The 24835-nt window shown below is 42.0% G+C and overlaps 1 protein-coding gene across 1 annotated transcript; it reads left to right on the plus strand.

Moving 5' to 3' along the window:
* Positions 1-8451: 8451 nt before the first annotated feature.
* On the plus strand, positions 8452-18235 carry metrnlb (meteorin like, glial cell differentiation regulator b). The gene is made up of 5 exons (XM_034688141.1): positions 8452-8771; positions 9956-10139; positions 10244-10469; positions 13755-13814; positions 16360-18235. Exons 1-5 carry the CDS (start codon positions 8677-8679, stop codon positions 16674-16676), a joined length of 882 nt encoding a protein of 293 aa, XP_034544032.1. The 5' UTR covers positions 8452-8676; the 3' UTR covers positions 16677-18235.
* Positions 18236-24835: the final 6600 nt, after the last annotated feature.

The raw sequence follows: 24835 nt of genomic DNA on the forward strand, positions 1-24835 counted from the left end.
GTGGACTGAGACTTTTTATGAACCAGTCTGTAAAACTCATATTTTATGTCAAATGAGGTGTTCCGTGTCAATCCCTTACCACAATTTATAGAAGGTAGGATGTCTCATGTGTGGGATCACAGTGTTGGCAGTTCTCCCTGATGCAACCATGCAAAATCACACACACACACACACACACACACACACACACACACACAACACACACACACACACACACACCCACACACCCACACATCTGCTTCAAACATGGATCCTGCACATGTTTGTTTTTCATTCCCTGGGTCTCTTATGAAATCTTAAGAACAATAACGTCTTTAAGAGTGAGCAGTTCTGATACATAAACACACCCAAAGAGTTTATTTTACCTCACAGAGTGCAGGCTTTTTTCTACCCAAAGGTAAACAGACCTTTCTCCACAAACTCTCCCCCGTAGTTTCCTAGGTCGGCGACGTGGTCCGTCTTACTGTAAATGCGGCCGCAGCAATTTGTAGGGAAGCAACAGTGGCAGCGACTCTGGAGACGGGCTCTTTTATTTGTGTTACCTTTGTTTGTTACAGTAGACTGAACACACAGCTTCACGGTGGTGTGAGAGGCAGAGTCACTGTACCGTATTAAAAGTCAGACTTGAATTTATTGTGTTTGATGACTAGGAGGACTGTTTGGATATGATTCAGCCTGAGGTTTGAAAACTCCAGCCCTCTGCCACCCACAGTCCAGTGCTGTGTAGACGCTGGGAAAAATATCACGTCTACTTAGCACTTAGTCTCCACCTCGTCTCTCTCTCTCTGTGTTTGTACACACAAACACTTGAACAAGAAGGTGTCATCCTCTGAGATGTGCTTCTTTGCAGTTTGACAGCTTTGGATTCATTATATTTTTTGCTGATTCACTATTTTAGGCAGTTTCACTTACTTTATCTATCAGGAGGCAAATAAATGCAGACGTGTACTTCAATTTTCTTCAAACCTAAGGTTGAACAATGAAGAAATTTATTTTCTCTTACAAGTCTCTTAAAGCTCCTGGTTTTTGTTGATTTTGGTGCCCCCTGTGGACAAAGCTGTTCCTCTAAACTTTATGCTGATCTTGTTTGTGCACCTTTCAATAATTTTCTAACAATAAAATCTCATCCTGTGTTGTTTTAACAGTCAAACGGATCACTGTTAATCTTTCCTATGGAAGTAGTTAACAGCTTTTTTTTGTCAGCGTGGTGTCAATAACCTGGTGTGATACCTCCCCCCTCAGTAGTTACAGGTATGACGAATTACAAATAGATATGTTCTTGTTTTTTATACTCTTGTCTGCTTTTGTAGCACTTAAAAAGGCATCTCTACTAAGTTCATTCTGGTTCATAACTACTTAAAAATCCCTCACAGTAGCTTTAAAATAAAATATATTTAGTTACAAGTCACAAAAGACAAAGAAACAAAGTACATCTTTTCTGATTAAGAAGTCCAACCAGTTGGGACAGTGGAATTTATACTTCTGTGCATGCCTTGGCTCCACCCATGCAATATGTCAGCACCTAGAGAGGCGGCATTCTGGCTTTACATCTCCCAATGGGAGGAGTATGGAGGGGAATCACATTTGGGCATTTCTCACATACACAAAATTGCATGCTTTGAATTGGGAACATTGCACGTACACTACCAGTCAAAAGTTTGGACACACCTTCTCATTCAATGTTTTTTATTTACTTTAATTATTTTCAACATTGTAGATTAATACTGAAGACATCAAAACTATGAAATAATCTGGTTTTTCCATAATCTGGATTACAACAGTAGTCAAATAGGGCTATCCATTGTGTACTAACCCTACCTCTGAACAACACAACTGATGGTCTCAAACACATTAAGAAGGCAAGTCATTCTACAAATGAACTCTTGACAAGGCTCATGTTCATTAGAAACCATTCCAGGAGACCACTTCATGAAGCAGACTGAGAGAATACCAAGAGTGTGCAAAGCTGTCATGAAGGAAAAAGGGGGCTACTTTACAGAATCTAAAATATAAAACATATTCTGCTTTGTTTAACACTTTGTTGTTCATTCAATAATTCCATATATGTTCTTTCATAGCTTTGATGTCTTCAGTATTAATATACAGTGTTTACAATAATTAAAATAAATACAAACCCTTCAATGAGAAGGTGTATCCAAACTTTTGACTGGTAGTGTACTTCATGTGATGCCACACTGATAATAAAACATATGATAGATTGTGAGTTTGGACAAGGTCATGGACATTTTGAGTATATTTGCATGCAGACAGTATTTCGTTTAAACACTTGACTGAACACTGAGTGTTTCCCTCCTCCGTGCACCAAGCCTGTTGCAAAGTACTCAAGTGGATCTTAGTCAGTGGTCCTCAATGAGCTATAAGGTGTCTTGGATGAGTGTCCACCTAATGCACACCATATATTCTAAAATGATACAAACCACAGTGTTTAGTTTAAGTACGACCACGCTGCCGTCTACACACATGCTGTCCTCTCAACCCGCTCTGCCCTCATGATGAAGCACCAGGTCTATAATCAAAGGGAGCTCTAATGGAGAAACTATGAAAAAAAGTAAACAGAGCTTCTTTCAGTGTTTACACTTTATCTCTCTGCAGACATCAGACCTGATAACACACACACACACACACACACACACACACACACTCAATGAATGACCCTGACCCAGGACCTGCTGCACTCACTGGTCAAACCCTGTGTATAAACTGATTGTGCACACACAAAAACCCATATGCACTAACTAGACTATATGACCTTTGACCTCTGGCAGTGCAGCTGATAGGAGGAAGAGATAACAGGCTGGTATGTTTGGGTGAAGAGAGCTCAGGGAGGTCAGACACTGAAGGCTTTTTCATTCACCTGGAACTTCACCACATTCCTCTCTTTCAACATTGCTCTGTTTAAAAAAGCAAGGTGTGTGTGTGTGTGTATAGTGTGCCTTTTAAGGGAGACAAATCTGCCAAAGTCAAAGTGCAGTACAGAGTCTACTATTTTGTTGATGCCTCAGTCTGACTTCTTGACCTCAGATATGTTCTAAGGATTGACAGTTTCTTTAAAGTGGTGTATAAATGTCACAGGGCCGGACAAATAGAGTGCTTCGGTGAAAGAGCTAACACCGTATCAAAGAAATGCTAGCCAGTAGAGCTTCCACCCGTCCACTTTTTCCCAGAATTGTTCTCTTTTTTCACCAGCTGTCCCGGGAAAACAAAAATCTCTCCTGGGACACAATTTGTACCTTTTTTTGGGGAAAATGCAAAAACCTCATTTGATTTCCTTGGCTCTGTAGTCTAGAAAGGTCCCCTGTACTTCTGCAGCTATTTAAAATTGTCTCTGTTTTCTTGCCGTCTATGCTTATATCACACACCCGCACCCTAGCGCTCAAAGCGGCTCAAGCAGGGAGGAAAACTTGACCGACGAGAGACTGATGTACTTCGCGCTGAAGTCTTCTTTTCACAAACTTTTGGCGTCTCCATTTGAAATGGGAGAAGAGACGACTGACGAGGAAGGAGATGGTGCAAATTCATGCACACCACCAGCACGAATAAAACCATATACTAGTTACAATCCTGACTGGGGACACTGTCAGAGTTTGAATGGGTACGGCCGACCCAGGGAAACAATGTTTCCGCCACATGCGCTTTGTGTCTGGCGAAAATCTTGGTAAAATATGAAGGAAAAAACGCATCGGAAATCCATGCAGAAACAAAAGGCATCAAGCTGTGGAATCACACAAACAAAAACAGACGGCCATATGACCAAAAAAGGTTCACCAGAAGAAGACAAGATTGCAGTGAAAGAGCTTACCAGTGTCCTATGTCCGAATTTGATGTTCATTCAATGGAAAAAATGCCCCTCCAAAAACAAGAAAAAACCTTTTACCTTGAAATAAGCAAAAAAAATCTGCCACTAGAAAAAGTGAAAATTTGCTTAGTAAGATTTTTTAAAATAAGACGTAATATTTAGAAAACTGTGATCTTAGAATTAGCAAGGAAAACTTATTTTAAATAATATTTGATCAGTATTTTAAAGCTTGGTGTCTCAGAATAAGACAGGAATGATAACAATTAGTATTTTTTCACTCAAAAAAATATTTTTGCACTAATACATTTCATGTCAACTTCTTCATTTGAGATATATTCACCTTCATTTGAGTTGTATTATAGCAGCACTTCTCTAGGTTTAAGATGATCTTGTACTTGAAATAAGATGACAAAGTTTAATTTGAGCATTTTGAGATATAATGTCTTCTCATAGTGAGCTGGATATACTAATATTCAGTCATGTTGTTTTTTAGGATAAGCCAGCTATGCTCTAAAGTAGGTGTTTCATTGTGTGCATGTAGTTTGAGGATGTTTATTTTTAACTGATTTAGAAGAAACAGTGTCTGAAAACTGTAACCCACCCTTAAAAAAACAACTTTTCTTTCTTTCTTTCTTTTATCAATGGAGCTGTTTTCAGATAGATTCTCCGATAAAATGCATTTACTTAAATCAAGTAAAGGGTTTGTCTTAAATCAAGATTATCCATCTTCTACAAATAAGATCTCAGCTTGAAAAATGTATGACGTAAAATAAACCTTGTTTCTTCTAAATTACAACTCAAAACAAGATCATTTCAAGATTGTTTGACTTAACAAGATATTTAGGATGTCTTAAAACAAGTCCCTCTATCTTGATCAAATGTTACTTGTTAAGTAAATGTATCTTAAATTAAGTGGGAGAAGACATTTAGACTAAAAATGAGACTATTTCACTTGGTAAGATTTTGAGTTTTTGTAGTGTTTGGCCAGTCTGAACTGATAATAGTGGCCGAGCCCTCCGCCCCAAACAATTGGTTGAGTGTCCCTTTTTTTCACAAATCCAAGGTGGCAACCCTACCAGCCTCTGATAAAGCTAACTTGATCTTAGTCAAGTGTAAAATATCCACTCTGATAAACCAACATCTGTCAGTCAGAGGTCATATTGTTATCCCTATACTGAATAAAGCAGAAGCTAAATTCAAACTGTGACACTCATGCTGATGGGACCTCGTCAGTTGTAAGCCCTGCAGCTGAATAGGTGACGTTGTTTACTTCCATCATCAACTACTTTCAAACTGCCTTCGAGCAAGGCACTCAACCCACCCACCCTCAACAGATCCGGTGGAGCCGCTCTGTGGCCCCTCGTAGGTAAATAAAGGTTTTAAAAAGGAAAGGAGTGTGCTGTAGTGAGGAAAACAAAGGTCACACAGGCTGAAATCAGAGATACAAGAATGTGTGTATTTGTGCGTGTGTGTGTGTGTGTGTGTGTGGACGGACAGAGCGTTCCTCCTGTCAGGCAGCTTGAGAAGAGCCAGGTGACAGCTGGGGGAGGAGTGTGGGGGACAAGAGGGCAGGTCAGAGGCTCTGCTGCTCTGTAAATACTCAGCATGGTGAAGGGGCACATGAGGTCAAACAGCACGTCGGCGGCTCAGACGTCTTCTGCTGTGATGACAGGATTAGACTCAGATCAGACTCCCGCTGCCTGCAACCTCCAGATATTTGGGTTTCAGGTGTGTTAATGGGGATACTTCTCGGATCTAGGGATTGGGGGACTTTTCTGGACAGGAGTGGTGCAGATGTGCAGCGCTTTATACAAAGAGGCCAACCAAATCTTGTTTTTGTGAGTTTAAAATGATCCTAAAATCTATAACCTTTGAATAAATCACCTTCATGAAAGTCATAACTTACAGCTTTAACGATTAAATCACAAATTGATGCTTTTTGAACATTAATAAGCGCATTTTAGGGTTGCCATGTTGGGACCACCTCCTTTGCTTTAGTGTCCATCCTTTTCTTGAATGCTGTTGTAAAATGTTGGTGTAAAATGTCTATTTATAAATTCCCTCAAATTTGTCCGAGCTAATTGTCACTTTTCCAGGACACGAGCGGTCATATGGTCTGTACAAGAGATGTAATAACCTCATTAATGTTGCCCTCATTGATGTTCTATATCTGATCTGCAGTGCATTAGTAAACTGTTTAATAAACCATGAACGAAGCCATAAGTTACAACGCATCAAACCGTATGAAAAGAAGTCTTATCAGAAAGTGGAAAACAGTGACTCATTCATTCAGTTTCTGTTGATTCAGTTGAGTTCTGCAGATTTACAGATAAGCGTAAAGTTGCTGTCATTCTCCTTAAAGCACAGCTTCACCAGGAAGGGTTGAAACAGACAGGGGAAAATGTCAACCTCACTTTAAAGTGTGATATCTGATTAACAGTGGTGCACTAATAGTAAAACATTAATAAAACTAGGCCGATGCTGACTGCAATGAAGTGCAGAAATTAAACTCATAGCTGATTCTGATGGGGTTTTTTTCAATTTTATTTTTTGTTGGTACTTATTTCACTATCTTAACCAGAGGCTCTAAGGCTATGTTTAAACTACAGATAAAAGTGGCCCAAATTAGATTTTTGGGGGGTCAAGTGACCAGGTCAGATTTTTCAGAGGCAGTGTGAACACTCAAATCTGGCCCAAATAGACCACTTCCATATGTAAGATAAGATAAGATAAGATAAGATAAGATATTCCTTTATTTGTCTTACAGCAGGGACCCTTGAACCCTTGAATGAGAAGGTGTATCCAAACTTTTGACTGGTAGTGTTTATCTGATTGACTCAATGGAGTAACTGAACATGATTAACTGAAAGCCACTGAAAGATATGACAGCAACTTCATTACATTTTTTTTCATGATAATGATAAATATGATAAAGTTAACAAGTAGTCATCTAAAAGAGTTAAAAGTGGCATTCCCCTTTAAAAATGTTGTGAAATGTGTCAACCTATGTCAACAGGGAGAATATCATCCACTGAACAAAAGGAATATGTCCTTGCATGACCCTTGATATTTCGACTGCAGGCCATGTACACAGTGAGACACAAAACAATAGCAGCTCTAAATTCTCATTTCCAGGGAGCGACATAATGGAAGACGTGTGTGTAGATGCGTGTGTGAGGGGTGGGTGGGTACTTGTGTGTGTGTGTGTACGTGGGGTGCGGTTGTGTAAGGGGAGTCTGTGTTTCGGTATTTCTCGAAATGCGTTACATAGCTCAGGCTGTGTGGGGGAATGTGACGAGTCAGTAACATGCTTGCTGTCCTGACTGTTTTCTCACGGGAAAACCGCCAGAGAACCAAACAGGCGTTTAGCGCACATGTGTGACTGTTTGTTGAGTCAGAGCCTCTTTTTCCAGTGAGGTCGACTATTGATATGACTTGGTAATAATGATTCGAGATTAAGAAGTAATTGACACAGACCTAAACTGATAAGAGTATAGAGTAGTATGTGTATCTCATGATCATATCCAGGCTATAACCTTCAAACAGAGCATATCTGCATCATGTTTAAAGTCTGGCACTGACAGCGTTAGCTCTGGTTGGGTTATTATAGGGTGCTGTTGTTCCAAACCTGCATGTTGCTCTAATTGTCCTTGTCATAAGATGATCCATCTGGTTATGAAGCTAATAAACTAACACACACAGACACAGACACAGACACACACACACACACACACACACACACACACACACACACACACACACACACACAAGATCGGCTATTATCCAAGTTTAGACGTCATTATTTTTTAGGTGATAATACATTTTGATACTTCCATGACTTTTTTTGTATATTGCACAACTTATAGGACACTTTTTAAACGAGTTACTTTTTGGTTTTGATATTCTTATACTGTTTAAAAAAACCGAGACATGTCACCCATTGCTTCACTTGAATTGTATGCAGCTAGTTTAATGACTGATAGTCACTGTCGGATGCAAATGTGTACAGCACTCTAAAATGTTGTCCAATGTGCGGTTGTCTTCCTTAACATTCCCTTGTTGCTGCTTCCTGATTGTCTTGCTCCATGTATTTTATGTCCATTGCCACTTTCTCAAAGACTGTCACATCATGTCCTTATGGAGCTTTTAGTCCTTTTTAATCTTGGTGCTATTTGTTCATCTTTTCTTCTTTTCTTTTTTTGTTTGTGTTTTGGTTTCTCCTCTCGCTTCTTATTTTTATTTTATTTTACTTTATTTTATTTTTTGTTTTTGTTTAATCTTGATCTTTTTAGGGAGCCTTTTTAACATCTGGCAAGGAACTACTTATAACTAGCCTTTTGGCTTATTCTGGCATATTTACAGAAGTGTTAATTTATATGCATGGTCCTTTTAAATGAAAAATAAATAAATAAAAAATACTCAGAATCACGAGCTCTTTTGGTGTGCGTAACGTTTGATGGTATTTTTATGTTTACATGAGAGCACGAGGCATTTCTCTGCAAACATCTTTCAGTGGGAGTGGTTTGGAGCGAGCGCTCGCGTGTCATTCAAGCGGCTTTAGCTCCTGGCACGCGCCCCTGCTGACGTGAAGCGGAGCGCACAAAGACCCAGTTTTGTCAAACAGTCTGTTGTCCTGGTCTGCAGCGCGCGCACACTGCTCCTTTGACGCACCTCTTATCAAAATGTTTTCCGCCTCAGACCCGACCTTTACCTCGGCTGAGCCTGCCATGTAGCACGCGTGTGCTGAGAGGAGCTCTGGGGGAATCCTTTCTGGATTTTGCAGCCTTGGAGCAGAAGAGCGCGCGGCTTGCTGGTCTGCTGTGCGGGGTCCGGGGAAATTCCGGGGCGGACGGGCCACCATGCTCCGGCTGTGGGCTGCGCCTTGGATCACAGCTGTGCTCCTGTGCGAGGCGGTGGCGCAGTATTCCAGCGACGAGTGTAGCTGGAGAGGAAGGTGAGGGGGAAGCTGGACAAAGGACTTTTGATCATCTTAGTTTAGAAGCAACTCTGATGCCTTAACAAACTTTCGATTATTTAAGATGCCAAAGAAAACACACCCGGCTCATAATCCAGGGATGTTTGTGCATGTTTTAGTCACTACCTTTCCAAAACAAGACCCTACTACATTTTTAAAGTGATCTTTACTTTCATGCAATGCAGACTTGAATCTATGGATATTACATTTTGTGTGGGGTCATGTAAAAAACTGTCTCCTGATTGTGAGAGGGAGGGGGGGACTTTGAACTTTTTTTTGGTGCATTACAGGGGGTTTAAGCATAGAAGAATAACTAGCTTCGTGGTTTTTAATTAAAGATTATATGTTCTCCCCAAGAAGGTCACCAAAAGGTTAGAGGAAACTAAGTCAGTTTCATTTTCTTGTCCGTGTTCAACTAGTTAAGGATGTATTTGGCTGTTTCAGTTGCATGATTCAGAAATCTTGTGACATCAGATCTTTGTAAATCAAGTTAAAATCTTAATTAAAATCTCTAATTTTACTGAATGTCTAGTCAGAGTGGAAAATGACTCATAAAACGACGGAAACCAATTATATGTGGACAGGAGGTGCTTTATTTGACACAAGAGTTTCTTTTTACAGGGTTCCCCACATGATGCATTATTCGAAATGTGGCCCCTTTAAGATTTTGGAAATGAATGATCACAGAAGTGTTTCAGCTCCAGCTCTTATCTAAAGCAAATACGGCTGTACGGGCCCCTTTGATCCCTCCTCCAAGTCCCCAAGTCATAAAAATGAAAGCCAGTGCTCCGCACCCTGTGCTGTAAAGTTTACCAGCCTCAGACTTCTAACGACTTAATAGCCCAATCAGTTCCTGGTGTTGAGGTAGCTTATGCACATCAGAGGCAAGCAACCACATCCGTCTGAAGTGGGAGATTTGTCGGCAGACAGCTGCGCCAACGTTACTCTGAATCAGTGATGGATTATCTGTCCCCTGTTTCTTTAACTCTTCATTTCCTTTAGATATGTGTGCTTCTACAGCACACTACCTCTCAAGAGTCCTTAATGCTCTGTTTTCTGATCAACTGTGAGTTTTTTTTGGTATCTGGTCCTGTGTGGCTGAGAGAGGACAGAGAATGCCTAACATCAAAATCATGAAATCAATATCTGTATTCTCTCTGCAGTGGTCTGAGCCATGAGTCTCATCGCAGAGATGTGGAGCAGATCTACCTCCGCTGCTCTCAAGGCTCTCTGGAGTGGATCTACCCCACAGGAGCCATCATTATCAACCTGCGGCCAAACACAGAGCCTTCATCAGGACGCATGGCAGGTCTCCATGTGTGCATCAAACCCAAAGCGTACTCCAAGGTAGCAACACAAACACCTTTTTAGAATTCAAAGTCAAACACTCAGGTATGACTATTACAGTGTCGTATATTCGAAGAAAGGAGCTTACATGTATTCATGTTCAGGGCTCTAACGTGTATCTGGAGCATGCCGGGGATCTGACCCTGCTGATGACAGAGAAGGACCAGGCTAAGGGCTCGGTTCACTGCTTCAGCCTCACAGAGAGGGTTCTCTTTGTGGAGGCCGTGCCCCAGACAGACATCAGTCGCAGGATCACCGCTTTCCAGTACGAGCTGGTTCCCAGTCAGGGGCCTGGAGCGCACATGTACCCATACCTGAACCCTGGTTTAGGTAAGAAAAAGCATTGCTTTCTGACTGTACATGTAGGGTAAAGAGACAAAGACCTATTGACTGGTATAATGCTCTTTTGTAGCTCTCATTAATAACTGTTGAGACTTGTGCCACCAGAAAAACTAATTTTCTGCTGATTTTGCCTCGTGATCTTTCCGCTTGCTTCATGCTGCTTTTGAAATCTTCATGTCTCATTTTCACACAGGGTCATTACGCACAAAGTGATTCTAATTTTAGATATATCTCAGTAAAAACACATCACTGCCTTTTATTCCAGAATCTAGCACTAATGACCGTCTATCACATCCTACCACAAGTATTTAAACTGATTTCACACATTTCAGATGCATTTAACTGATCCAGCTTTAAATTCATTGAAATCATGATGTGTTGTTGAACAGTCATAGACACTGTAGAAATGCAAACATTGACTGTATATTGACATGGACGACACGCCTCCATCTCCTCCCATTTAAAAAAAAACTGGAGCCAAAATCTGCTGACATTTTGCTCTGGTGAAACATTTTGAAACGTAGACGTGTGCAGAAGCGATCTGGCTGGTGGACTTCATGATGATGATGTTACGCCTCTCCCTTGAACCAAAGCACACATTTAACTTACCCCTAAAACAGCAAACAACCCTCAGGTTGGTACAGTCCCCAGCGGAACAGATTCTGGTTCTAATTTGAAGCGGACACTCATGGTTATGGAAAGTTCAATGACTCTTGTGTAAGTGTTACGTTTCCTTGCACTGCTCCTTATGTAGTGTTATCAACAAACGTGAACGATCATGTTATTCACGCAAATACGAACGAAGGTTGATCTTGACTACATTGAATGAGGAAGCCGGTTTTGCCAAAGGGGGGGATTCTAACTTCATAGTACAACCGACAGCTGGAATCACAGGCAGACAAAGGTTTTCACAACGAGAGGCTGATTTATACTTCTGCGTCACCCCACACAGCAGGGGCTGACGCGGACATGAGCCCCACATACTTGTGCGTCGATGTGTCCGTGTCGTGCAGCAATTCTCTGCTGAAACGCTTGAGGGCAGTGTGGTCTCTCTGATAGCAGGTCGCCTTCTTCCGGCCCCGCTACGATCTCTGTTTACTTTTCCACAGAGATTCAGAGCGTGTTATGTTAATCTACAGCAGATACATGTTGCTGTTTATCATACAGACATGATTACATGAAGAATAGAGAGGAGGAGATGAAATACACGGCCGATGTGTGGCCGTTGAGCTGGGATCCCGGAAGTGCTGTAAATGCTGTAAATACAATGCAGCCGAGCGAACCAATCACAGGGCTTGCCGTCCGCGTCACTTCTAAGGCTAGTTACATTTCGGAGGAGGTGCCCGTCAGCTACGTGCGTAGGCTACGCCGTCAATTCGACGCAGAAGTATTAATCAGGCTTTAGCAGATAATCCAACCTCCTCATTCACTTTCTTAAAAGTGAGCTCCTGTTTATTCCCGTTCCCATGAAAAGTAGGTAGTGTCACAAAGTTTGGAGAAGCTGCACAGAGAGATGATCAATGATGAACCTCCGGCAGATGATCTGCACGCTGATTGGCTACCGCAGCATGAATGATTCCCTGGAGTTCAGATTTTTCAACTCTTTCAAATTAATTGGGTCGTACAATAGGCTTCATTTGGGGCCATAGACTGTATAAAATATGGACGTAGTATTCGTGACCTCACCCATCTGTTTATGAAGCGTTGTTTTGAGGCCAATCGTCAATGGCAGCCATGTTGCTGCTGTCGAGGGATTGTGACGTGAAGAGGCGGGCTTTGAGCCTCCTCGCCGACAGCTACAGTGTTCCCGCCTGTCAATCAAGTCAGCTGTGCCTCTCATTAGAAGACTCATAATCTCAATATCTTATATATTGCCGCGTTATAAAAAAAATTCACCCCCCCGTACAGTGTGTGCCTATCAAGAAATGAGCTATCCAGACCACACTAGTCTTTTGTACCAGGCTGTAAACATGTTTATTTCTGCTGTAAAGATCGTCTTCTTTGAATTGGTGTGTATGTGGTTTCCGGTACTTCTGGAGCCAGCCTCAAGCGGATCCTCGATGAACTGCAGTTTTTAGCACTTCCGCATTAGACTCACATTTGTAGACCGCAGGTTGTCGCTTTTAAAGAACAGAGCTGTCAATCATGATGTCACATCCCCTCATTTCGGCATCAAATAAAACAATTAAGTGCTAAACTAAACATCTAAGAACAATGAGCTCTTCTCATTAATCAGCTCAATAAGAACCGACAGCTACCCCAGAAAGTATGTTTGAGAAAAAATTAATTGATGCACATTTAGGTTTTCTAGTTTGACCCATGTTTTATCTCTTATAATGGTGAAGGTTGGCTTTATGACCTTTTGCAGCCAGTCACCAGGGGAGCTCTGGAAGTTTTGGCTTCACTTTGGGGAGCTGTTGTCCCTGTCCATGTTCTTCTGTATTCTATGGATGCAAATTTAACATGAACTCAATGCTTATTTCCAAAAAAAACTTCTTAACACATGAGTGTTTTTCCAATAACATTTATCTGCTAGGTTAGTTGCTAGTTTCTTTGCAGATTAATGTTTTACACTCAAACAGAAGTTTTACTTTTCCTGGACAAAGGCTGCACTGACAGAAAGTGAAGGTGACAAAACGCCACATTACTCTTTCACTCCAGTTTCTTCAGCTCACCTACATGCTGCCCCTCTCTCACACCCTCTCCTCCCCCACTTCCTCACTCCAACACTCCCCTGTCTCTGCCAGACTTATAAAAACAAGCAGGCCAATCAAAAGATCACGCTCGGGTCAAACACAAGTGTCAGCCAATCGTCTCTCAACTGTCAATCAAGACCAGACCTCCCCCGACGACCAGGGGCAGTTTAGGCAGCACACCAGAATACAGAATCTGTCTGGGAGAGAGGAGAGACTGTGGGTGGAGAAGAGGGCTGGACTGCTCCCCTAATGAGACAGAAGAAAGCCTCTCTGAGTCTGTGTGTGTGTGTGTGTGTGTGTGTGAGAGGGAGTCTGAGTGCTTTATAGCTGTTTTTATAGCTGACAGGGTCAAGGGGCGCTCCTGTGATTATGTCTCCTCGCTCACCTGCTGTCTTCATTCACACTCTCTGGATGTCTCTTTGGTCTCGTGAACATTTAAAAGAGAAGGAGGGAACAGGAGGCAGACTGAGAGAGAAGCTTCTCACAGGATGACGTAAAGCAGATGAGGGAAGGAAACAGAGATCTTATATGGTTTCCTATTTTAAAGTGTCTAATGTTTCCTTTCTTCTTGTTTCAGTCACATGTAAACCGTGCTCAGACGAAGAGGTCCTTCTGGCCGTCTGCACCAGTGACTTCGGTAAACACACGCACACAAACACACACAAACACACACAAACATACATCTAAGGAATGATTGCAGTTTGTGAATAAACTTATTTATTTGGATGCCACAAATTTGTGTTAAGATTCAGTCACATTGTTCACAAAACTGGCCCAAGGGCAAATTATTATCTCATTAACCAGCAATTTATATTGGTTTCTTTTAGCCATGCAAAACTGTGTGCCAGACTACACTACCAGTCAAAAGTTTGGACACACCTTCTCATTCAAGGGTTTGTATTTATTTTAATGATTGTAAACACTGTAGATTAATACTGAAGACATCCCAACTATGGAAGAACATATATGGAAATATTGAATGAACAACAAAGTGTTAAACAAAGCAGAATATGTTTTATATTTTAGATTCTGTAAAGTAGCCCCCTTTTTCCTTCATGACAGCTTTGCACACTCTTGGTATTCTCTCAGTCTGCTTCATGAAGTGGTCTCCTGGAATGGTTTCTAATTAACATGAGCCTTGTCAAGAGTTCATTTGTAGAATGACTTGCCTTCTTAATGTGTTTGAGACCATCAGTTGTGTTGTTCAGAGGTAGGGTTAGCACACAATGGATAGCTCTATTTGACTACTATAGGGCTTTAACCCTATAGGTCTATCCATTGTGTACTAACCCTACCTCTGAACAACACAACTGATGGTCCCAAACACATTAAGAAGGCAATTCATTCTATAAAATGAACTTTTGACAAGGCTCATGTTAATTAGAAACCATTCCAGGAGACCACTTCATGAAGCAGACTGAGAGAATACCAGGAGTGTGCAAAGCTGTCATGAAGGAAAAAGGGGGCTACTTTACAGAATCTAAAATATAAAACATATTCTGCTTTGTTTAACACTTTGTTGTTCATTCAATAATTCCATATATGTTCTTTCATAGTTGTCATGTCTCTGGTATTAATCTACAGTGTTTATAATCATTAAGATAAATAATAAATACAAACCCTTCAATGAGAAGGTGTGTCCAAACTTTTGACTGGTAGTGTATATTTTAAAACTTCAGATTTAGTTAGACTAATGCAATAGATGTCATTCTTAACATCATGTAAACATGCTGACTCACTGGTTCCTGATGCAGGGATTTAAGCGCAACAATGGCGGTCGTCTTATTGGGAATGTTGACTCTACATAACTTTTAGTCCTTAGGCAAAGAGTCAGAGTTAAGGCGGGTATTTAGCATTTGGCTAACAGCTGCAATGCTTGGAGCTGTCACTGAAATCAGTTGTGTTCATTTGAATGTCCAATTATACAGAACTTGTAGCCTTAATGTTCCAAAAAAAGTTCCCCAAGAACAGTGTGTAAAAACAGAGAAATGTTGAAGCAGCTGAGGTAGAGAAATAAAAAAATTAGTAAATAACTTTTTTGTACCAGGCTGTATATTTTTATTACTGCTGCAAAATGAGTCTTTAACATGGGTGTCTATGGGGTTTCCTTGGCTTTTGAAGCCGGCCTCAAGTGGAAACTAGGGGAACTGCAGTTTTTTTGCACTTCTGCATTGGCTTCATATTTTAACCCCAGAGTTTTCTGCTTGTCCCATACACATGGAGTTGTGTTTTTTTTTACTTGTTTTATAACATTCACTTGGATTTTAACCAAGCGGCAACCTCTGGTCTAAAAATGTGAGGCCAATGCAGAAGTGCTAAAAACTGCAGTTCATCAAGGATCCGCTTGAGGCTGGCTCCAGAAGTACTGGAAACCACATACACACCGATTCAAAGAAGACGATCTTTACAACAGAAATAAACATGTTTACAGCCTGGTACAAAAGACGAGTGTAATCTGGATAGCTAATTTCTCGATCAGCACACACTGTAGGGGGGTGAATTTTTTTTCTAATGCTGCAATATTGAAGATATTAAGATTATGAGTCTTCCAATGAGAGGCACAGCTGACTTGATTGACAGGCGGGAATACTGTAGCTGTTGGCGAGGAGGCTCAAAGCCCGCCTCTTCACGTCACAATCGCTCGACAGCAGCAATATGGCTGCCGCAGACGATTTGTCTCAAAACAGCGCTTCAGAAACAGATGGGTGACGTCACGGATACTACGTCCACATTTTATACAGTCTATGGTTTTAACAGTAAATTAAATAAGTCATGGGGAGTTTTTCTAATTAAGAATGTAAGATAAGCGGTTTCTGCAGCTCTCTGTCAATCCCTTTGCCTCACTCCTGCAGTGTATTTCAGACTTTAAAAGTAACTCAGTAACAGTCAATCTTTACGCTGATGATCTGGTTGCTTTTGTAAGTCACACAGAGGTATGGATAATCATTTCAGTCTTTTTCATAACAAGATATTCCTCACAACTACACCTCAGCAGAAGTGGCCCTTTTTTGACAAAGGTGTAAGAAATTGGCACATTGAATGTCCCTGTATTTACAAAGATTTTCCTGAGCCAGGTCATTAAATACAACGTAACACCAACCACTTTGCAAAGTCATCAAAAAGACTCAGTTATACTTATACATAAAACCCTTGTTTGAATCTCCATCTGTGTCCTCTTGTAGCCGGCAGTGGCGTCTTCCAAGGTGTGTCATCGGGTACGAGCAACCACTCTCCTGCTGTTGTGACTCTGACTCGTCTGTTCCGTCAGAAGAGCAGGGTGTTCTCTTGGAGCAGAGCCCGAGGGCGGCGTTGGGGCGGACGTATCAATGTTCCTGCACAGTGTGGTGTGGACCTTCGGGGGGATGAGTATCTTTTCACCGGCTCGGTTCATTTTGGCGAAGCCTGGCTTGGCTGTGCGCCTCGCTACAAGGACTTCTTGAGGATTTACAGCAGAGCTCTGAAAGCTGGAACAAACCCATGTGAGATAGACACAGACTGAAAGATGCTCTCATGTTTCTGAGTGAAACAGGAGGTCCAGGACTAAAATGGATGGAGCGACAGTAATATAAGCAGAGGAATAAACCTGCAGACGTTATTTCAGACTACTTCTGCTCTCTTTCGTAGTGCTGTGCGACTCATTGATGCCTTGCAGCCGAGAAGACAGTTTGGACAGTTGGATTATTCCAAGAGGCCCAATTTAACATGTCCCGAACTTTGACTGATATTTGTGGTGTGTGTGTGTGTGTGTGTGTGTGTGTGTGTGTGTGTGTGTGTGTGTGTGTGTGTGTGTGTGTGTGTGTGATAGAGTTGCCTACCGTCCCGTTTCTCCAAGAATTGTTCTCTGTTTTTCACCAGCTGTCCCAGGAGAGATTTTTATTTTTCCGGGACAGCTTGTGAAAAAAGAGGACAGTTCTCTTTTGTTCTCAATTTGTCCCGTTTTTTGGGGGAAAATGCAAAAACCTCATTTGATTTCCTTCGGTCTGTAGTCTAGAAAGGTCCCCCGTGTTTCTGCAGCTATTTAAAATTGTCTCTGTTTTCTTCCCGTCTATGGGTATGTCACACACCCGCACCCTAACCCTCTAAAGCGGCTCAAGCAGGGAGGGAAACTTGACCGAAGAGAGACAGCAAGTTAAATTGACTGACGTTCTCCACGCTGAAGTCTTCTTTTCACCAACTTTTGGCGTCACCACTTGAAATGGGAGGAGAGACGACTGACAAGGAAGGAGATAGAGCAAATACATGCAAGCCACCAGCACGAAAAAAAACATATACTAGTTACAATCCTGACTGGGGACACTGTCAGAGTTTGAATGGGTACGGCCGACCCAGGGAGACAATGTTTCTGCCACATGCGTTTTGTGTCTGGCGAAAATCTCCGTAAAATATGAAGGAAAAAAAGCATTGGAAATCCATACAGAAACAAAAAGGCATCAAGCTGTGGAATCAAACATACAAAAACAGGCAGCCATTGAAACTTTCAATACCAAAGAAGGTTCACCAGAAGAAGATGAGGTTGCAGCGACAGAGCTTACCAGTGTCCTATGCCTGAATTTGATGTTCATTTGGTCAGTCTGAACTGGTAATGAACTGGTAGTGGCCGAGTCCTTCGCCCCAAACAATCAGTCGAGTGTCCCATTTTTTTCACAAATCCAAGGTGGCAACCCTTGTGTGTGAATGTGTGTGTGTGTGTGTGTGTGTGTGTGTGTGTGTGTGTGTGTGTGTGTGTGTGTGTGTGTGTGTGTGTGTGTTGAAGTGTTTGCACATGAGTAAGACAGCGAATGAATGAAAAATGAATTTAAATTAGTTTTGTTTCTAACTGGTTTCATTTTTTTTCCTGCTTGTGTGATCATTCTTGAAATGAAAGTTTGCTTTGTAAAAAGCTTTCTGTAAAATTTAGGAGTCTTCTGACAGAAGTGTAAAGTATGCAGCTCTGTGAGTCTTTATCTACTGTGTGTGTGTGTGTGTGTGTGTGCGTGTGCGGGTGCGCGTGTGTGTGTAAGTTTTGCTAATGAGTTCAAATGGTCTTTATATTTACAGAAAATAAAAAACAATCCTTTAGCTTGTGTTTCTAATTCATAGGAGTCTGACTCAGGCACCTCCCTGTTGTTTGAACTGTATATCTATCCTGTTCATATGTATCTTATCCTGTTTGGCACAAAGACGCCGAGTGTGGTCGGTTTTGCAGATAATTAATAACAAACATTGACTCAACTTAGTAGTAGGAGCAAAAAAATTAAAGGACTGAAAGTTGCCAGCCTCTCCGTTTGCTTGCACGGATGCTAACAAAGAGATATTGTTCACTGAACTCCCCAAAAGAAAAAAGCATTGTGAGTGTTCAGTGACCATTATCTGGCAGCAGAGCAGCCGTGCGTCAGTGCTGGCGTTGCTGCTCCTGTGGAGCTTTGAGGAGCCACTGTTCTGGTTGGCATCTCCTGTTCCTGTGTGCGTTCACAGCTGAGAGAGAGAGAGAGAGAGAGAGAGAGAGAGAGAGAGAGAGAGTTAGTGGCCTTGTTTGGTGTCACCCTAAAAAGACGCTGTGCTATGCGAGCCTTGTGGAAAGAGGCTGATAAATGTGATGGTTATCAGGCTGAGAGAGAGAAGCAATTATATTTTACTACACAGCCAAACAGGTCTGGTTCAAAAGATAAAAGTGCTCGTGCTCTTTATAAAGGCTGACGCTTGAGGCCTGAATTTGCATACTAGAGGTGACCATAGGAACTTTACCCCAGAACTACGAGCGTGTCTACATTTAGTTCAGGGGTAGATAATCTCCCCCCTAAAAAGCCCCTGCTAGGGGGGTAGTACTTTTCGGGGGGCAGGGCCTGCAATGCTGAACGTGTCTCATTGGTAGATTAACCGCAGTGTTTTTGTTCCGCCTGCCGTCCACACTAACATCACACACATCTGTGATTCACTTGATTTCTCTTTCTTTCATTAGTTTTTATTTGTTCTATCTTTTTTGTATGTGTGTGTACTTTTCAAAAGAAGAAGCTGTGATTCTCTTGATTTAGCAGCTTGTAACAGTAGTCTTCTCTCAGCCCACCGTGAATGTGTCTCTCCCGGTGTTACGGTTTTAAAAGTGACCCTGTAAACTGGAGGCCTTCAGCTGAACATGTCAGTGTTTGTGGAGTTTACACAGCTGTTGAAACACAGAGGGAGTTCCTGGGAATGCAAACTAGTTTGGTTTTTATTAAGATTTCTAAATATCCTCATCAGATATTTAATGATCGTCTAAAGACGTTTATGAGGGATGCATCCGGCTGAAAGTCTCCAGTTAACAGGGTCGCTGTTTAAACCAAAACACCGGCCGATCTCTGCCACAGCTTTTTGAGTTCAAAAGGATTTTAAAGCCGTGTTGAAACGTCTTTGCTACTCGCGCTTATCTCCTCTCACGTGTTGATTCAGTGAATCCATCTGTAATGAAATATAGCACCATCTAAAACAGCGCCAGCTGAGTGTCTTCATGCTAACAGGCTAACTGTTGTGTTGCTCATAATGATACCTGCCTGTCCATTTGCTTCTATGGTGTCCTCTGTAATGAATGGCATTCGTCTTTGTTTTACTGCCCTCTACTGGTCTGGTGGTGTAGTGCATTTACTTTTTTTTTCCTCCATACGTCACTGGCCTGATTTGCACAATCTACCCGGGACTTCAGCCCGTGGTCGAAACGCAGACAACAATGGGGGCACAGGAACCTTTTAGTTCAGGGTAAAGTAGTCCTGGGGGCTAAGAGACCCTGGAACTCTGGGTCGAAATGCACCTAAGCTGAAACTATGAGCACAAATACAATGTTATTTCAACGTCTGATACTGTCACTGTGATATCTCATTATAAAGACAACCAGCTAATGGCTGAGCTGAAGGTGAGGCATGATGAACACTGTGTGTATTCAGTTATTTCAGGACTAAAGGTGCCGTTTCTGCCTGGAGAAAAAGTTACAAGACAGGTGAGTATTTTTTGTAAGTCTAATGCAGCAGGGAAGCAGCAGTAAGTTGCCTGTAACGGTTTTAATACATTTCAGATGGATGGATGAGACTATGAGAGCTGAATGGGTGGAGAGCTGAAAGGAAAGGCGGATGTATGAATGACTGAGGAGGAGTGTCTTTGCACCTCTCCCTCCGCCTGCTGTCAGCAGTTGTGTGTGTGATGCTTTCCCTCTTTCCTCAGGAAGACCAAGAATGGTTGGAATGTCCCAGCCCACTGACACACACACCGACAAACACACACACACGCACACACACACACACACACGCACACACACACACACACACACACACACACACACACACACACACACACACACACACACACACACACACACACACACACACAGAATCAAACAAACCACTCTTAAATCCTGAACATTTCAAAAACATGCAGGTCTGTGAAACTTCATATGTTTGCTGCGATGCCACAGCTAAGACAGAAAGAAAAACAAAGATATAAAGAATGGTTCAGTCATGTTGTTATTAATAGTGAATGTATTACGGCTCAGTTGGCCGCTTTGTTAAGAAAGCGGCTGGATTACCAATACAGAGGATACACTATCGAGCACTGCAAACATGGTCAATATCAACGCCCAAGTTAGCTCATATCAAGAGAGCTCCAACCCAAACATTAAAGCTAGGGTTGGAAGTCACGGAAAACTAGCATGCATTTGAATGTAGTATTTCCTCAGGACTCCGTCTAACCCCTCTCCTCCCTCCCCTCGGAGCTCCTCCAACACGACGCCCCCGCTCACATGCAGGAGCGCCGCTGATTCTCAACCATATGATGGTGTCTGATTCAAAACCGGTCCTCAGCACATGGTTTGTGTTTTGCACTACGTCAACTCATGTCTCACTCAGCGGTGAGAAAACACCAAAACATTCTCATAGTGAAAGTTAAAAACACAAACAAACATGAAATGTACGCTTTGCAGGAGGCGGGCAGAACGGCAGGACAGGATTTGATTGGTTTCATTATTTGGCTCCTGATGGCAGGGATTGGTTGGTGTTTTCCCAGGTTTACTCCGGCTGTAGATAGCAGCTTTTTTTACCTCTTTTTTAAGAACACATTATGTATTGATTGCCATCGGGACATAAACATCATTTTAAGCAGTATAACAAAAAGTGGATCTAAATCTGACTACCAACCCCAGCTTTAAGGCCAGCGTAAATAAACACTATATCAAGACATTTTTTAGCATTTCACTTTGTTGTCTTTCAGCACAACTCACCAAACCCAACATAAATGTGTTCCTCCACCTGCAGAGCACTGATCAGATGTCAACTTGACCTGTTCATTGATAGTGAAGTTGTTCATTTTCATAGTAGTGCATCACATTTTGCAATAATTTAAGCAATAAATGTTGATCATTATCCGCTGACAGTCATGTCTGCAGAGTTTGTTACTCCCTCTCAGTCTTCCTGTTCAGCAGCTAACACATTGTATAACGATGAGGTCAGCATATCGTGAGGACCGTGGTTTGGGACATTGTGCAATGACAAACAGTGAGAGATGAAAATATACTTTGAGGATGTACTTCTGCTTTTCTAGTTTAACTTCTGAGAATTAATGAAACACCGATTCTCAGTACGGCAGGGACATCTGGATGGTGAGTGATGCAGACTGCAGCGAATGTGATCCGCTGGTCATGAGCATAGACTGAATAAATAATGGACGTAGTATCTGTGATGTCACCCATCTGTTCCTGAGTGCTGTTTTGAAGCCAATCATCGGCGGGAGTCATATTGGAAATGCTGAACTCAACCAAGCTTAGTGTGACATAAAGAGGCGGAGTTTGAGCCTCCTAGCCAACAGCTATGTGTTCCCACCTGTCAGTCAAGTCAGTCATGTCCTTATTTGGGCAAAAACTTGTAATCTTAATATCTTCTGAACTGTCGCCTTCGAAATAAATTCACTCCCGTACAGTGTGCACCGATAGCCTTCTCAGAATTAGCTACATTAAGTGTTAAAATCAACCCCGTGTATGTTTTGTAGGACTGTCCCTGTCTGGTTACCAAACAACAGCCTTCAAATCTAATGTTCAGTTTGTTTGTTGATATGAAATGATCCCGAACATTAAGATAAAGAATCCAAATGCATAAGCAAAGAAGAGTCAGACATAAGAGGGGACATTAAGACATAGCTTTTTAAGATACACCCCAAAGACTTAAGAGGGTCAGCTATAAATATATATAACTGTTACTCCCTCACACGCCAAGGGCTATGTGTGTTTGTGTGTGTGTGTGTGTGTGTGTGTGTGTTTGTCTTGGGTAGTACTTTGAGGAGACCATAAGACACGCGTCTTGCACACTGCTGACATGCAAACAGGCCACAGTGCAGAAACCTAACCCAGAGTCGAAACACCAGAAACCCCTTTGGCAACCCAACCTGGCAACGTCCCAGCTCGCCTTGGCATCCTCGCTAATTCAGGACACACTTATCCTTCTGCTCGCGGGTCTTAAAGCTAACCTTTGGGTGTGAGAGTGTGTGAGATATGGAAACAGTTTGGGCTGCAGTATGCGAGCGGCACAGCTGAGCGGTCAGCTGGAGTCCAGGGAATGGCTGAGCTCGGGGAAAATACAGACGCATGCTTTCACCCACATAAACCACTGCTGGTATTTTACAATGCGCTGCCCTGGGTGGGGTCAGTTATCTTAAATGGTGGTACAGTATTTTTGCTTGTTAGTATGACTGGCTTCTGCTTGGGGTCCAAAGTAAATAAAAAAGGCACTTGATGAAGCTATGCTCAGTGAAACCTGTAGCCTTAATGTTCCTGTTTCAATCTGTCACCGTGGCTCATAATTATTGACAATCCTTTCATTGTTTACAACAAGATAACCTTCAATCATCAGGATAAAAAAAAAAAAAAAAGAAAGCTAATGGATGATTAGAAACATCTTGAAAACCCTTGTGCAGTTACGTTAGCACAGCTGAAAACGGTTTTGCTGGTTAGAGAAGCTGTAAAACTGGCCTTTCTTTGAGCTAGTTGAGTATCTGGAGCATCACATTTGTGGGTTCGATTATACTCTCAGAATGGCCAGAAAAAGAGAACTTTCATATGAAACTCCACAGTCTATTCTTGTTCTTAGAAATGAAGGCTATTCCATGCGAGAAATTTCCAAGAAACTGAACATTTCCTACAACTATGTGTACTACTCCTTTCAGAGAACAGCACAAACAGGCTCTAACCAGAGTAGAAAGAGAAGTAGGAGGCCCCGGTGCACAACTGAACAAGAAGACAAGTACAGTAGAGTCTCTAGTTTGAGAAATAGACACCTCACAGGTCCTGAACTGGCAGCTTCATTAAATGGTACCCGCAAAACGCCAGTGTGAACGTCTACAGTGAAGAGGCGACTCCAGGATGCTGGCCTTCTAGGCAGAGTGGCAAAGAAAAAGCCATATCTGAGATATATAATAAAAGGCCAACAGTTGGCCAATAAAAGGAAAAGATTAATATGGGCAAAAGAACACAGACATTGGACAGAGGAAGATTGGAATTTAGTGTTATGGACAGACGAATCAAAGTTTGAGGTGTTTGGATCACACAGAAGAAGATTAGTGAGATGCAGAACAAGTGAAAAGATGCTGGAAGAGTGCCTGACGCCATCTATTAAGCATGGTGGAGGTAATGTGATGGTCTGGGGCTGCTTTGGTGCAGGTAAAGTGGGAGATTTGTAAAAAAAAAAAAAAAAGGGATTTTGAATAATGAAGGCTATCACTCAATTTTGCAACGCCATGCCATACCCTGTGGACAGCGCTTGATTGGAGCCAATTTCCTCCTACAATAGGACAACGACCCAAAGCACACCTCCAGATTATGCAAGAACTATTTAGGGAAGAAGCAGGCAGCTGGTATTCTGTCTGTAATGGAGTGGACAGCGCAGTCACCAGATCTCAACCCCATTGAGCTGTTGTGGGAGCAGCTTGACCGTATGGTACGCAAGAAGTGCCCATCAAGTCAATCCAACTTGTTGGAGTTGCTTCAGGAAGCGTGGGATGATATTTCTTCAGATTCCCTCAACAAATTAACAGCTAGAATGCCAAAGGTCTGCAATGCTGTAATTACTGCAAAGGGAGCATTCTTTGATGAAAGCAAAGTTTGAAGGACAAAATTATTATTTCAACTAAAAATCATTATTTTTAACATTCTCAATGTCTTGACTATATTTTCTATTAATTTTGTAACTCATTTGATAAATAAAAGTGTGAGTTTTCATGGAAAACTGAGCAGTGAAATGAAGAACCTTAAGTTGTATTATTTTCTATGTGAAGCACTGTTTGGCTTTCCTGCAGAGAGAGAGAGAGAGAGAGAGAGAGAGAGAGAGAGAGAGAGAGAGAGAGAGAGAGAGAGTTAGTGGCCCTGTTTGGTGTCACCCTAAAAAGACGCTGTGCTATGTGAGCCTTGTGGAAAGAGGCTGATAAATATGATGGTTATCAGGCTGGACAGTGAAATCTTGTAGTGGTTGGTACTTTGGCACTGAAGGAGGCTGACAAGTTGTCTGATTTGGGGTTTTCGACTGAGCAGCTGCTTTGAACTGATACCAGGTGTGGGTCTACAACTGATTCCCGGTACACTGAGACAAAACACTTCACATCTGAGTCTTGTCTCACCTCAAAGGGATTTAAATTTGCACAACCACCTGTTCACTCTACATCCATCTTCCTCGGCTT

The sequence above is a fragment of the Notolabrus celidotus genome, chromosome 7 (genome assembly GCF_009762535.1).
Source record: "Notolabrus celidotus isolate fNotCel1 chromosome 7, fNotCel1.pri, whole genome shotgun sequence".
Classification (NCBI taxonomy): Eukaryota; Metazoa; Chordata; class Actinopteri; order Labriformes; family Labridae; genus Notolabrus; species Notolabrus celidotus.